Source organism: Oikopleura dioica, chromosome PAR (assembly GCF_907165135.1).
Source record: "Oikopleura dioica chromosome PAR, OKI2018_I68_1.0, whole genome shotgun sequence".
Lineage (NCBI taxonomy): Eukaryota > Metazoa > Chordata > Appendicularia > Copelata > Oikopleuridae > Oikopleura > Oikopleura dioica.
The window spans coordinates 8,197,597-8,211,565 of record NC_137293.1 but is presented as its reverse complement, the minus strand read 5'-3'; the positions used below and the strand labels follow the sequence as shown (position 1 = coordinate 8,211,565).

The following is a 13,969-nucleotide window of genomic DNA, read 5'->3' as shown; positions in this document are numbered from 1 at the left end:
CTTGCAGAATTAGCAATCTAGGTATGTCTTCCTTGATTTCATGAGGAATGAGACGGGCTTGATTTTTTAGTTCACGCGTTTTATTTGAAGAAAGATCATTAATAACATAAACAATAAGAAAAAGAAAAGATTTCGTTTCAACAAAATATATACAGTGGAAACTACCGCGGGGAAATCTTCTCTAGAAGGGTAGAGCGAATTGCTGGGGGACTCCGAAGGCGCTGAGCGAAGCGGGGAATCGGGCTGCTCCGGGGCCGGCTCGGTTGGAGATCGGAGTTGATGTCATTGACGGGAGGAGGGCTTCAGGGCAGCTAGAAGAAATGGATTAGAGATTTGATTTTGATTGAAAAGCGAAAGTGGAAATTTTAGATTTTTTTTGAAAAAATTTTTTCTTTAAAAAATTTACCTGTGAAGCTTCATGTGAGTCTTCAAGTTGGATGAGCTGGTGAATCGTTTGAGGCAAACGTCGCATTGCCAGGGCTTCTCGCCGGTGTGCACTAGGTCGTGCTTTTGCAAATGGGCCAGCTGGGTGAAGCTCTTGTTGCACTTTGTGCATGCGAATGGACGCTCTCCAGTATGCACTCGTCGGTGAACCTTAATTTCAAATGTTAAAAATGAAAGGAAATTTTTATTAATTTCTCGTAATTATTGCTGCTAGATTTTTATACAACAGGTGCTCAGGCGATAACAGTTTTCTCTCACCCGCACACCTGTTGTATAAATTTGATAAAGTTTAAACTAAAAATGAAATTTACCTTCAAGTTGGAAAGCTGGCCGAATCTCTTTGGGCACTTGTCGCACTGGTAGACGAGCTTGCCATTTTCCTTCTTCAGTTCGTAGGGGAGCGCTCTGTGGCCATTTCCAGTAGCTCCTCTTGGCTCGGCGCGCATCTTTCCCGGAGCAGACGAAGCTGGTGGCGATAAGCTTTCCTGTGGCTCAGTTTTCGGCGCTTGGACGAAGCTTGGTCGAGGAAGAGCTGGTGTAGGAAGAGATGTGACTGGAAGAGGAAGCTGGGGAATGGCGGGAAGGCGGGGGATCGTTTGGAGAGATTGGGCGGCTTGCTGAGTCTGGATCTGCTGGATCATGTTCAGGAAGTTGGAGTAGGCGAGGAGGTTCTTGTAGATGTCCGGGAGCACGGGTGGGGATGTGGGTGCTTGTGCAGGGTACTCCAGGGACTAAAACAGATGGTTAGACAGTGAATAAGATTAGTTTCATATTATATTAACTTTTTATGGCTATTTAAAAAAAAATTTCTTCTAGCAATTTTTTCAAAATTGAGGATGTGTTACGATAAAACATACATTTCTTGTTTCCTATCATTATCTCTGATTCTTACCTTCACAGAAGCCTCAACACTGGGTTCTGGCGAAGCAGATCGCGAGTCAGAATCAGACTGAGCCGAGTAGCCGGAGTCATTTTGAGATCTCTCTGGTGATGGAATCGGCGATTTCTTGCTCTCTTTGATCAAGCTGGCGATGGAAAAAGGGTTGGCGGAAGCGTTGTAGCTCTTCTCCTCCATCTCTTGTTTCATTCTTTTTTTTTCGTTTTAGATGATTGAAAAAGAGTAGTCAATTTGTGTTTTTGTATGTTTGGCGGAAGTAATTTCGATAATGTTTACTGTTACTGATTTTGCTCTGGAAGCGAAGGGAAGGGGGAGAATCTTATGGGCCAGGGACAGCGCCGTCTATTTCGCGCGCCACAGCGCCGCAGCCTTCCACAGCGCGCGAAATGGAACGCGAGGGTGGATCCTTAGCTACCTCAACAGCTTGGGAGGGAGATTTCGGGGAAAGAAATGATGCTCGATTTTGAGCAATCTTCAGGGTTGAAGAAAATTGAAGTTAGCATTGGAAAAATTCACGTCGAAATTTGAATAATAATTTTTGATCAGCTAATTTTCGACTCGAAATTTGTTTCATTTCAGCACTTTCGGGTGTCTTTTTCAAATTTTTCATTGGAGAAAGTTCTTCTTGGTCACTAATTTTAGATTTTATATATCTTTGACCGAGTTATAGTTTTTGAAATATTGTTTATTTGTGAATACAAAACTTGGCAGAAAAAATAGTGCCACTTTGTAAATTGAATAATTTTCGGCGCGATGAAGTTTGAGAGCTCTTGAATCTGAATAAATGCGGATGCGCGATGAAGGCCTTTTGCTGATTTGGTTTGATCAAAGTAGAAGTCGCGCGTCACATGCTTTTGATCAACCTGTGCGCCCACCCACCTGGCTTATGAACATCTTCGTATTGTTTTTTATTCAGATACGGAAGTTGTCTTTCTAAGATTATTGTTTTGAAGTAAAAAATTTTGTCCCAAAAGGACGATAATGATGGATAGTTTGGTGATTCTTAGGATCGAAAAAAGGGTTTATGAAATTAAAAAAGGGACATAAGAAACTATGATAATAGTCACATAAAGAAATTTCTGAAACATAAATCAGCAAATATTCAATTCGCGAAAAGCCCTCAGTAAATTTCGCAAACAAAAAAATTCTCGCTGTTGACCTGAATAGAAGCGAATGGGTCTTATTTTTGTAGGTCACGCGAATTCGCCAAGTTGGGATTAGGGGAATTTATTTGGGGGATTCCCATCCGGCGTCTCCGAGATAGAAATAGAAACGCCCCTAATTCCCCATTTGTGAGGAGATGTTCTTTCACGGAGAAAGGTGCAAAGTCTGTGGGTCTCTCAAGAAATTCGTCTGTAACTGTCGACATTTCGAAAAGCGGCGCGAAAAACGGAGGCAATAAGCTATCGCAGATGATCGCGCTAATGGAACTGTCGGCGGCTCACGTAATTACAGAGGCCAGCGAAACCTTAACCCATTACGTCATGACCCGTTCCTAACGAGGTCCAGTCGTTCCCTTTCCCATAATCGACTATCAGATTGCTTCCTTTTATCACTTGAGCGTTCCTCTCAGAGAGTGGTTAGTTTTAGCAAGAAATCTGCTGAGTTTCAACACGGAACTGAAATATAATCTGGGCCTCAGAGCCCGTGGATAATCTGGAGAAAGATTTTTATAGAAATAAGGTAGCAACGCTACCGTAGCAACAACTTTCCGGTAGATAGATGTTCTCCATTTAGGAGCCCAAAATTCTGGTATCCGGCTTTCCAAGTAAGAGTACCTAAGCACTTGCTATTTTTTTCCACTCCTTCCAGCTGGCTAAAAGTGGGCTCCGATAAAAACTGAAGATAGGGCGTAGCAGGTGATCACTACTACTCGCACGAACGCGATCGTTCTTCGCGATATCTCTCCCGGGAGACTCAAATGTAAATTTTATTTTTTCTGATACTGATCAAAATTGAGCTCCTACTGTTTCAAGGGGTTTTTACTCGAAACGAAGAATGTTGATTCAGGAGGCGAATTTTGCGCAATCTTCTGAAGCTCAATTGAAAGTTGTTCTGGTGATGCGTAGATTTTCTATTTCCGATCTTGCTGGGAGCCTCTTGTAGAAAAAAATCCATCAGAAACAAGCCTAAATCCGTCATAAATGTGTCTTTTACCTTTTGTCCGGTGCCGCGTGGACATTTCTCGGACATTACGCGGCGATGTCAAGAGGCAAACATCGTCGCTAGTTAGTTAGCGCTCACTTATCCCCGATTAGGTTTCTTTGAGCAATCAATTACGATTTCGTTTTGCGAAGTTATTATTCGATTATGTCGACATTTTGGTTAATTTGTCGAATATTTGCAAAATTGAATGAACTGTTCCCATAATTAGCGTAGGAGAAAAAAGAGTGCCCGATCGAGGCTGGCAATAATCGCCCGCCAAATTTTTGGAGCTTCCAAACTCGCTTCGAAGGTGTCAAGAATTTCGCGAAATTTTGAGAAATTTTGCGCCGAGTGCGATGGATCAAGCCCTAATTGCCCTTTCACATTCCAGCGCCAAGTGCACACCCGCCGACACCTCCTTCTCCACCGACGCTTTTTTTGTTTATCGGACATTCCGGTACTCATTAGCCGCAAAGATCGTTCTCAAGGAAGGGCGAAAGAGTTATCTAATTTTTGACACTTCGCTTGATGACAGAGAAGATTTTGAGTTCAACAGCTATTTTTTTATTTTCTCAAAAAACAGCCCTCTGAAAATTACTCTTTTGAGGGCTACACCCTTATTTGATATTTAAAAATCAAATCAATATTTTTTATTAGCCATAATTTTTGAAAAAATATGTTTTCTTGAGGTGAAAATGAGGACCTTTGACATTGGATCGCACTTTTGAGAGTCAACTAGCGACAGCTCCTGAAGATGCTCTCGTGTTCGTTTTAGAGCGTCAAGTGTCCATTATCGGAGGTTGGAATTGTACAAACGTATCCGTTTTTCAAAAAGACGGAAATAATGAATCGCCAAATCGAAGAGGCGAAAGAAAACTTCAAACACCGGAAGGGCGGATTCAGCACTTGAGGGCCGCTGGGAAACACAAAATTCTACTTCAATTTTGTTGAATCCTTTTCACCGAACACGGGTTTTGTTTCCGCCCAGTACTCGCTTCGCACCCCATTCAGAGCCAACTTCCGAAAGAGGGATTCAACCCTTTTTGTTCAAGGGAAAATTGAAACCCCAGAAAAGATCAAGGCGCGTGCTTATGATTTTTTTTTTCAGGTCAATAGCAGGGCTCTAAATCTGAGGCGAAAATCAAAAGTCCGGTCTGTCCAGGTCCGGGCACTTGGCCGAAATTTACAAGTCTGGTCTGGTCTGGTCCGAATTGGAAAACCCGGACTTTAAGTCTGGTCTAGTCCGGGAAAAGTCCGAAAAAGTCCGAAAAAGTCTGGTCCGAGAAAAAAGCCAAAAAAATCCGGTCTAGTCCGGTCTAGTCCGAAAAAGTCCGAAAATTTTTCGAATAAAATACAACAAAAACACGATATTTTTTGATTCTTTCGTAGCTCGACAGTTGCTAGGGCACTAGAAGAAAGACTTTTGAAGACTTTTCGGACTTTTTCGGACTTAATTGGTCTGAAAATAAGTCTGTAAGTAGTCTGGAAGTGGTCAAGTCTTCTCGGACTTTCTCGGACTTCTCGGACTTTTCGGACTAAAACATAAGTCTGAAAGTGGTCCAGCTTTTTCGGACTTTTCGGACTTTTTCGGACTAAGTCCGGCGAAAAAGGCAAGTCTGGTCTGGTCTAGTCCGAAAATTTTCTCAGCCAAAAATCAGAAGTCTGGTCCGTCCGGCCGGACTAGACCGGACGGACTTCGGACTAAGTCCGAGCCCGGACTAGTCTATTTAGAGCCCTGGTCAATAGTTTACCCTGTTTCGCGAATTTCTCAATTTCTCATATTTCTTTATCAAAATTATTTTATAAAAGCATTTTATCAATGATTAACAGATTTCAACACAAAGAAAAATTTTCAAATGAACATTCGGATGATCTTTTTCTCGTGAATCTCGAATCCGCAGTGACAATAGAACTTCTTTTTCTTTGCTAATAATCAATATCAATGACGTCCTTTTTAAATTTCTAACCTTCTCGTTGTCGAGCAAACTCCTTTTTCATGCAGGTCCAACAGCATCCATGGCCGCACGCGTGGGAGTACTTTGCATGATTTGCTTCATCATAAGCTCTTGAATGGAGTTCAAAATGAGCTCAGAATTCATCATTACTTACTCGTAACATATCTGACACATCAGAAGGCTTTCGAGTCTCTCCTTGAGCGCAGAATTTTCCTTTTTCAGCGCAGCATCTGTTTCTTGCTCTGCATTCGTTCTTATCTCATCATTTTCGGGTTCTTCTTCCAGAACGCAGTCATCTTGAACCGGTTCTTCTGACGAGAGGATTTCAGAAGCGTCTTCTTCTTTTGAGACCGAAGACAACTTCTCCTCCGTCAACTCTCCAGGATTCGGCGATTTTCTTACTTTCCGACTTGAGCGCTCCGATTTCGCTTGTTTTGAATCTCCAACTGTTAGCCAGTCTGATCCATCAACATCATCGAGTCCAAGCTAAAGAAGACTCATGAATGTTTCTTTTGACTTCTTACCTCGGCAAGTGATGTATTCTTATCTTCACTTTTTGCAGGCGTGTTCCGAGAATTGATTTCTTCGTAAGAAACTGGATTATTCGACCTGCTTTTATTTTTTGTTGTTTGTTTCTTTTTACTCCTTTTTGGCTTGGTCTGACTGTGTTGTTTCTTTTCACGCGATTTTCTGTCTTCCTCCTCAATCCAGTCAGGGATTTCCACTCTATCAGGAATTTCCTCGAAGTAGCGTCGACGGCTGAGGGCGTCTGGCATCGAGGTGAACATCATGTGATTACCAGTGCTTGTATTTATTTCGCTGTTTTCGTTTCTTTCTGTGAGGACTGTCGAAAATAGAAGCGATCCAGGAGATTCAAAATCGGTTACTTCGTTGTATTGAATTTCAGAAGCTAGAAAGAGAAATGATGGAAACAATTATTTTTTACCAAATCATTCTGACCTCTACCGTCATCACTAGCGACCGGAATTAACAGAAACTTATGAGCCAAGCGAGATTCAGTGAGAAAGAACACTTCTGAGTTTTCTGGTCTTTTTTCGAGTAAACCGTCAATGTCTTCAAAATCTTTTGTCACTTTCAGATAATTTATTAACTTCAGGGATCCTCGTTCGAGTGGCTTGACATTCATCATTTTCATAGAAAACCGATCAGTAAATATCCGAACATCTACTAAGTCCATATGAAGGCGAATGAATTCCAGACGAATTGCTGCCTCTATATTTTTCATCTCTAGTTTAGTTTGTCTTTCTTTCTGTAAGTACGTTCGCAGTGTTCGTGAGTGACCAAAAGTGACGAGAAATGCACGTTTGATTGGTCGCAGTCATAATTTACCCCCTGGTAAAGTTCTCTCAACTTGAAGTCATGAGTATTTTTACCGTTAACATAAACGTCATGCTGATAATTTTGTCTATTTATTCAGAATATATCAAATATAAGATAAAATTGATACAATAACAAAGGTTGATTCAATATGATAATGGGAACTTCCCTTACCCTAACCTTAACCCTAACCCTTAATCAAATAATGAACATGAGCAACATTAGAGTCAAAACTACTGAAAGGTAAAATGCCGGGCTGCGCGTGTACCAAGTGCTCTCGAGGAAACAAGGAAGAAGACGAATTAGCTGACAGCTCAGCGCCCTTGCTTGGAAGTAAGCGAAACCCGGAACTAATTAAGGCTTGAGCAAATAAGATCACTTAAAAATCGCAATTGAAATCAACAAAAAAGATTCAACGAGCTTCAATTGACTTCTACCTTGGCAACGTCAAAAGTCTCACAAGTGTTAGCACGTGGAAAAGATGGACTTTCTCAAATTCTTGAAAATATTAAAAATAATTGAAGTTTATTTGATAACTGAAAGTTGATGGTATAAAATCCGCGTGAAAATAAGCGATACAGTAAAAATTCGATGTGGTTAAATAAACATTCTGATGATCTTCTTTTCATGAATTTCGAATCCACAGTGGCAGTAGAACTTCTTTTTCTTTGCTAAAAAAATCTTTACAGAGATATTTTCAGGGATTCTTTACCTTCCCGCTGACGAGCAAATTCCTTCTTCATGCAAGTCAGACAGCATCCATGACCGCAGGCGTGAGAATATTTTGCGTGCTTTTCATCATCAAAAGCTCTTAAAAGTTTAGTTTTATTTTTGAAACACGCTTAGGGCTACAATTTACTCGTAACAAATTTGACACATCATGAAGCTTTCTAGTTTCTCCTTCAGCACAGAAATTTCTTTCATGAGCGGCTGATCTGGCTCGGAACGACAAGGGTTTGCATTAATCGCGCTACTTTCGGGTTTTTCTTTGGGCAAATAGTTTTTAGTAGGACTTGAATCAAGCAAAATCTTCTGATACTCTTCAGCTGTTGAAGGCAATCGCTGGGCTGGAGTCGTTGATGTTTCTGAGTTTGAAGATTTTTTTAAAACATTCGAGGGCCTCATTTCTGTTTTATCCACCGGTGGCGTCCTCAAGGCTTCTTTCTTCTTCGACTTCTTCGAAGACTTCTTTACGCGCTTGTTTGAACACCTGATTTTCGGCTGTTTTAGTTTTTCTACCGTAATCCAGTCTCCTTCATCAAAATTATCAAATTCAAGCTAAATTTTTCGTTAAAAATGTTTTCGAAAAAGCTAAAATTACCTCTCCGGTCGGAAAATTTTTATCTTGGCTTTTTGCGATAAAATTTTTAGCAGGAATTTCTTTCTTCGGAGTCGGCTTCAGTGGCATTTGTTGCTTGTTCTTTTGTTTAGCTGAATTCGTACTTTTTCCTTTCTTCGGCATTTTCTTCTTTTCTCTAGCTTTTTTGTCCTCTTCTTCAACCCAGTCGGGAATCTCATATTTGTCGGGGATTCTCTCCAGCCTGTCGAAAAGAGAAGAAGGGTCAGATTCAATGCACGTGCAAAGAGGTTTCCTAACACGATTGATTTTCTTTTCATCATCATCTCTCTCGTAAACGATTGTCGAATTTAGAAGGATATCAGGTCGATCTTCCTTAGCGGGCGAATATTTAATTGTAGGAACTATGGAAGACGTTTTTTAATTATAAAAACTTTCTCAATAAAGTCATTCTCACCTTTTTTATCGTCACTCAAGACAGGAATCAAGAGAAACTCACAACAAGCTCGGTGAGTTGACAGAAAAAATACAGGCGAATCTTGAACTCTCGCTTCAAGTAAACTGTCTGCTTCATCACTTTCTTTTAAAATTTTGACATAATTAGTGAACCGCAAGGATTTGGGATCAATAGATTTCGCATGAATCAATTTTATAGAAAAACGGTCGGTAAATACAACTATCTCTTCTGTTTCGAACAATTCATTTATTTCGTCGATGTTTTTCTTGCTCTCTACCATCATTTTTTCACTTTCTCGGGCAGTGGGCAAAGTTACACCAGTTTATAGGTCTCTTTCGATCACTGGTTAACGAAGGGTTAGTTAACTAAATGAGCTCATCTCTCGACTGAACGAAGTGATCAAGTCTTGATTGGCTGCAGTGAAGTAACCCCCTGGTAAAGTTCTTGTATTCCGACGAAAAAAGATGTTATGACATAAACATGGATATATTGTGAGAAGAAACAGTACAACTAGCTAACCAGAATTGAATGACTCTCTTGTTTTATCTACTTAGGTGCATGTTTATTAGAAAATAAGAGCATAGAACTCAAATGAACATTCGGATGATTTTTTTCTCGTGGATCTCGAATCCGCAGTGGCAGTAGAACTTCTTTCTCCTTGCTAAAATTATATGATGAAAAATATTATAATAAGGTTATTTACCTGCACGCTGACGAGCAAACTCCTTCTTCATGCAAGTCAGGCAGCATCCATGACCACAGGCGTGCGAATATTTTGCATGTTTCTCGCCATCAAATGCTCTAAATTGCTAATGAATTCGAGTAATAAGACTTTTTAACTTACTCAAAACAAATTTGGCACGTCAAAAAGCTTTCAAGCTGTTCTTTGAGCACACTGTTCTCCTCCCTGAGTTCTGCTTCTGTCGATTCGGAGCAAGAGGTTTCCTCCATTTCGCCGTTTTCAGGTTCTTCTGTTAGCACACAGCTATTGTTGAGCTCCTCTTCTAGCGAGACGATGCCGCAGACGGTCCTTTGGTCTTCATCTCTTCTTGAAAGAAATCCTGAATCTCCCACTGTCACCCAATCGCCATCTTCATCGACATCCTCGAGTTCCAACTAAAAATATGTTGTATAATTTGATGATTAATTAAGGTTCTTTTACTTAAAACGGTTGATGATATATTCGGCATAATATGCATGCATGTTATGTCTGATATTGAGACTCAATAATTGAGTAGTATACCTCTCCAGCAATTGAGTTATCCTCCCGACTAATTGAAAATATGTTGGTAGCACTTGAGTGTTTCTTCGATATTTGTTGATTTAATTTGCTCTTTCGTTCTTTTTTAACCTTTTTTGCCTTTTTACTGCGGGATGGTTGCTTTTTTCTGTGCTTGTCATCTTCTTCTTCAACCCAGTCAGGCATGTCATATCGAACAGGAACGTTCTCTAACCTGTTGAAAGCAAAAGGCTTTGCAAACTTCAAGCGCCCGTCTATTACTTCCAATTTCATTTTCTTCTCCGATCGTTTCGTTCTCTTACTCTGTCGCCAAACCCAGCCAGATTTCTCGTGGACAAACTTCTTATTGCAATTTTTAGGGGTGATTGTTGTTGAAAAAATCAGCATTTGGTCGAAGCCAGACGTGCGTGTTTCCGAATACTCAAGTGAAGGCGCTAGAAAATATATCTTACTAAGTAAGCAAACATGCTTTCCATACCTTTAGATTCATCAATAATCATGGGAATAAACAGCAATTGATCAACCACAAATGAATCTGAAACAAGATACACTTTCGAGTCTTTCGGTTTATTCTCGAGCAAGCAGTCGATATCTCCATCGTTTTCAGATGCTCTTGTATAATTGACAAATTGTAAAGTGCTTGGATCGAAAGCCTCAATACAAGTCAACTGGATTGAAAATCGTCCTGTATTCAATGTTATGCTGTTCTCTTTGAGACATTCATTTATCTCTTGGATATTTAAACTCATTTTCTTTTAAAGAAAAGAATTGAAAAAACAAGCCTTAAACGACGACTGTTGCTGTGAGAGGTCCTTTCGTATTTGTCTCCACTGAATTCAGCCGTAAAAGCCCGTAGGTGTTTTACCTGAAAACGTTGCAGGCGCCACAAAGGTATGCATGTTCGTCAGTAACCTACAGTATCGCAAAATGAGCCAAGTTCTACGTTTTCTCGGCCTTAGGAATAAAGGAAGCACAGTTTGATTCGCGAAACTGAGCTGAAGAATTTGAATTTTCAGATTCAAATACTTTGAATCAAAGTCTAAATTTGATGAAACCCAAGACGTTGAGCTAGTTAGGTGTTGTTTTGATAGATTCTGGTAGCACCAACGATTGATTTCGAACGAAAGATGCTTGAACGAATCTTCCCTTCGTTTATCAAGTGACGATATTTTCCTTGTCCTTCAACTCATAAACATGGTCTTTGTCTACGTTTTATTTTTAGCATAAACCTTAGTGGAAACGACGAAGCCCCTGTCCTCAAGGCCAAATTGCGTTATGCTAATAACAAACGCAATAATATTTTTACTAAGACGCTGACAATTATCGTCTGACCATGTTTATACTCTCATTAGCTTTTAACTTCAATGACGAAATAAGCAAAGAATCTGTACTTAGCATATCAGATTGTATTCATCTTGGTCTATAACAATTGGGAAGCTTATTTTGTACATATTCGGTAGAATAACTTTTTCCCCTTCTTCGACTGCAATGCCGTTCCAATTAATTTTCACGTTATAATTGCTGGGAAAAGAGAGATTCAAAACTTTCAATCTTTACTTTAAAAAGTTAAAACTAATAAATTTGCATCTCTTCCTGTAAAAACCCTGAAAAGACCAGATTTCTCCCTTCACGTATCGAAGAGTCGACTCAGCAACGTACTAAAGAAGTGGTATTTTTTCAAGAACTCACGATAATTACAGCGTTGCCGACGAATTTCCAGGTTTCTCTTTCTGTATTGAACAAATAGCTGCTTCGATCAAAGTTGAAAAACAAAACACCTTCAGGAACAGTCACGCAATTCGCATTAGTAAGTGAATTTCCCCTGAAAAGAGCTTTCATTCAGGGCTCCGAATCACGGGGGCGCGCGCCGTGAGCGCCAGAGTTTGAACGCAAGCGCGAACGAGAATCTCGGGAGCAAGCGGCGCCCTCCCGAGCAAGTTGGGGAGCAAAATTTCAAAATGAAAGTGCCGGCGGGTCGGAGTTTGCGCCTCTTTTCTCGGTTTATAATCGATCAGCTTGTGAAAAATTGAATGAAAGAATCTTACCCTGAAGAATATCTTTAAAAATTATGATAAATTATCTTCATTATGAATTTTGACATGAGCTATTTTCAAAAATTCTTTTTGCATATATAATTTATATACACTCTTCTTTCTATTGTAGTTTTAAGTTTTTTCTATCATTCTTAATTCAGTCGAGATCGACGAAAGAAAATTTTAACTTCAAATGGATTCAGCACTTTCGATTTTGAAGATATGAAATTATATGTAAAAGCTTCCACCGGAAAGCCAAGAAAATTCTGATCAAAAGTTATCTAATGAGGTCTTATGAAAATCATTAAAGTAGTAATAAGAATCTATAATCCATACAGTATGGACCATACTATGGAGCCTAAGTAGTCTAAGAGTATGGACCATAGTTATTAGCGCATACTTAGCGGGAATCAAGCGCAAATAAGCCAAAATATTGCCTCGCGCAACGCGAACGCCCGCTGTGGAACCGATCCACTCTGGAAAAGCTCACCTTGCACTCGGCAGGTGATTGTTATCATAACCCCATTAGGTAACTTTAGTACAGAATTTTCTCGGCTTTTCGGTGAATCAAATTTCGTTGAGAACAAATAAAGTTTGCAGGAGTTTATGCCTTTTGAAGTTGAATTTCTCTTTTTCACTCTAGCTCAAGAATTAATTGTGATGAGGAAAATCTGAAAGTGGGAGGTGAAGGCTGAGAGAATGTAGATATGTTTAACAAACAAAAATTTCGAAAAAACTTTTCTGAAACATCAATGGCGACCGCGTGAAGTAGGACTTCGCGTTACTCGCCCGGGTACTCCTATACATCGGCGCGGCGCTGCTAGCTCGGTCCGCGCTCGGCCAGAACCTCGGCGGGATCGAGCCCTTGGTTCGCGAACAAGAGGCTCGGGCGCGCCCGGCACTCGCCGTGAGCGCTGAAAAATGTTGCTCCCGAATTTTTTGGGGAGGGCGCACCTCGCGCCCAAGAGTTTTGTTCGCGCGCGCGGTTTGACTTGGCCGCTCCCGGCGCACGCCCCCGCGATTTGGAGCCCTGCTTTCATTGTTGAGTTCATGAAATTCCCATTTTACGGATAGTCCCAGTCGGAAGAATATCGCCATTGCCCGTCTCGATAAATTTCCAGTTTATTGGCAACGCCACTTTCTTTCGTTCCTCCACCACCGTAAAGAGCTCCATCTTTTGAGCACATGACAGCCCAGTTATGGCGGAAGTTACTTCTTGCTGGCAGAATGCTAAAAACTTGATAGAATAAGGGACGAAAGAAAGTGACAACCTGGCGACTTGTCCATCAAAAGTCATGCATCTGTTCCCGTCAGAGTAATACGTCCAGCACATAAAAGCTTGAAGATAACGAAGTTTTACGCAAATTTGGCCAACCTTTATTGTCCATAACTGCAAGGACATCAGAATATTGGCTAAAATCAAGCGGTAGTTTTACTGGAAGTTCATTGTATTCGCAATTCTCAACAGTGGCGACTCGATAGTAAGTATCCGTCCCACCAAAAAGGAAAAACGACCCATTCAAAAAAGCATAGCCGCAAAACTTTAACTTGACATTTTGTTTCAGAGTAAGCGAGCTGTTCAAGGTTTCAATAAAAGTCGAAAATGATGTGATTTCTTCAAATAAAACCTAAACGAGGTCGAAAATTTTTGCGGGAGCGGGGGAGCGGGAGCAAGTCCAAAAATTTTGCGCGGGAGCGGGGGCGGGGAGGAGGTCTAAAATTTTTGCGGGGGAGAGGGCGGCGCGGGAACAAGGCCTGAAAATTCGCGCGGGAGCGGGGGCGCGGAAAGGATTCCCCTCCTTTTGCTCCCGCGGGTGCCCGCGGGAAAGAAAAGTCAACGTGAGGGCTGGTTTAATAAGGTCTTCACTAAGGAAGAAGCCTGAAACAGGCCCCTAAGATAATTCGACAATTAAAAAATAAAATTGAAAAAATAAATAAAAACCATAAAAAAGCTAAGAAAATGAACAATATTTAGTTTCACATTGAATGGGGATGAAACTGAGATTGATCAACTCAGGCTTCCCCGGCCTTTGTCAAGCCCCTTAAATTTGAAAACCAAGGAACGGGGCTGAGACGGCCCGAATTTTAGAAGCTTCTTCCCCGCTGCTCCCGCAGCCCCGCGGGAGCATTTTTGAATTTTCGCGGCGCGGGAAGAAGGCGGG

General features: G+C 40.8%; 5 protein-coding genes across 5 annotated transcripts; all 5 read right to left on the bottom strand.

The window, feature by feature from the left end:
• Nucleotides 1-80: 80 nt before the first annotated feature.
• LOC145705867 (uncharacterized) lies at nt 81-1,611 on the bottom strand. Its single transcript, XM_081783366.1, has 4 exons — nt 1,337-1,611; nt 756-1,175; nt 407-594; nt 81-311 (listed from the first exon to the last, which is right to left on the bottom strand). Exons 1-4 carry the CDS (start codon nt 1,529-1,531, stop codon nt 182-184), a joined length of 933 nt encoding a protein of 310 aa, XP_081639492.1. The 5' UTR covers nt 1,532-1,611; the 3' UTR covers nt 81-181.
• A 3,666-nt stretch (nt 1,612-5,277) lies between these two features.
• On the bottom strand, nt 5,278-6,732 carry LOC145705859 (uncharacterized). The gene is made up of 5 exons (XM_081783357.1): nt 6,403-6,732; nt 5,967-6,352; nt 5,597-5,928; nt 5,455-5,552; nt 5,278-5,413 (listed from the first exon to the last, which is right to left on the bottom strand). Exons 1-5 carry the CDS (start codon nt 6,686-6,688, stop codon nt 5,340-5,342), a joined length of 1,176 nt encoding a protein of 391 aa, XP_081639483.1. The 5' UTR covers nt 6,689-6,732; the 3' UTR covers nt 5,278-5,339.
• Nucleotides 6,733-7,204: 472 nt separating this feature from the next.
• LOC145705856 (uncharacterized) lies at nt 7,205-8,915 on the bottom strand. Its single transcript, XM_081783355.1, has 5 exons — nt 8,535-8,915; nt 8,102-8,481; nt 7,640-8,058; nt 7,493-7,590; nt 7,205-7,451 (listed from the first exon to the last, which is right to left on the bottom strand). Exons 1-5 carry the CDS (start codon nt 8,815-8,817, stop codon nt 7,378-7,380), a joined length of 1,254 nt encoding a protein of 417 aa, XP_081639481.1. The 5' UTR covers nt 8,818-8,915; the 3' UTR covers nt 7,205-7,377.
• A 179-nt stretch (nt 8,916-9,094) lies between these two features.
• LOC145705860 (uncharacterized) lies at nt 9,095-10,540 on the bottom strand. Its single transcript, XM_081783358.1, has 5 exons — nt 10,253-10,540; nt 9,778-10,208; nt 9,379-9,650; nt 9,238-9,335; nt 9,095-9,195 (listed from the first exon to the last, which is right to left on the bottom strand). The coding sequence occupies exons 1-5, from the start codon at nt 10,521-10,523 to the stop codon at nt 9,122-9,124; spliced, it is 1,146 nt and encodes a 381-aa protein (XP_081639484.1). The 5' UTR covers nt 10,524-10,540; the 3' UTR covers nt 9,095-9,121.
• Nucleotides 10,541-11,309: 769 nt separating this feature from the next.
• On the bottom strand, nt 11,310-13,377 carry LOC145705883 (uncharacterized). Its single transcript, XM_081783385.1, has 5 exons — nt 13,183-13,377; nt 13,079-13,145; nt 12,876-13,037; nt 11,473-11,596; nt 11,310-11,432 (listed from the first exon to the last, which is right to left on the bottom strand). The coding sequence occupies exons 1-5, from the start codon at nt 13,193-13,195 to the stop codon at nt 11,328-11,330; spliced, it is 471 nt and encodes a 156-aa protein (XP_081639511.1). The 5' UTR covers nt 13,196-13,377; the 3' UTR covers nt 11,310-11,327.
• Nucleotides 13,378-13,969: the final 592 nt, after the last annotated feature.

Bases quoted from the DNA above. Each gene is read 5' to 3' on its own strand.
- LOC145705867 (XM_081783366.1), bottom strand. From the start codon at position 1,531: ATGAAACAAGAGATGGAGGAGAAGAGCTACAACGCTTCCGCCAACCCT. The intron at 595-755 runs GTAAATTTCATT...TTTGAAATTAAG, and splicing joins GCCAGCTTTCCAACTTGAAG to GTTCACCGACGAGTGCATAC. The intron at 312-406 runs GTAAATTTTTTA...CATTTCTTCTAG, and splicing joins ACTCACATGAAGCTTCACAG to CTGCCCTGAAGCCCTCCTCC.
- LOC145705859 (XM_081783357.1), bottom strand. From the start codon at position 6,688: ATGAAAAATATAGAGGCAGCAATTCGTCTGGAATTCATTCGCCTTCAT. The intron at 5,929-5,966 runs GTAAGAAGTCAA...AGTCTTCTTTAG, and splicing joins AGAATACATCACTTGCCGAG to CTTGGACTCGATGATGTTGA. The intron at 5,553-5,596 runs GTAAGTAATGAT...ACTCCATTCAAG, and splicing joins ATGTGTCAGATATGTTACGA to AGCTTATGATGAAGCAAATC.
- LOC145705883 (XM_081783385.1), bottom strand. The intron at 11,597-12,875 runs GTAAAATGGGAA...AGCTCTTTTCAG, and splicing joins TCTTCCGACTGGGACTATCC to GGGAAATTCACTTACTAATG. The intron at 11,433-11,472 runs GTAATTATCGTG...CCACTTCTTTAG, and splicing joins GGAAATTCGTCGGCAACGCT to TACGTTGCTGAGTCGACTCT.
- LOC145705856 (XM_081783355.1), bottom strand. From the start codon at position 8,817: ATGATGGTAGAGAGCAAGAAAAACATCGACGAAATAAATGAATTGTTC. The intron at 8,482-8,534 runs GTGAGAATGACT...CGTCTTCCATAG, and splicing joins CTTGAGTGACGATAAAAAAG to TTCCTACAATTAAATATTCG. The intron at 7,452-7,492 runs GTAAAGAATCCC...AGATTTTTTTAG, and splicing joins ATTTGCTCGTCAGCGGGAAG to CAAAGAAAAAGAAGTTCTAC.
- LOC145705860 (XM_081783358.1), bottom strand. From the start codon at position 10,523: ATGAGTTTAAATATCCAAGAGATAAATGAATGTCTCAAAGAGAACAGC. The intron at 9,336-9,378 runs GTAAGTTAAAAA...TTAGCAATTTAG, and splicing joins ACGTGCCAAATTTGTTTTGA to AGCATTTGATGGCGAGAAAC. The intron at 9,196-9,237 runs GTAAATAACCTT...ATATAATTTTAG, and splicing joins GTTTGCTCGTCAGCGTGCAG to CAAGGAGAAAGAAGTTCTAC.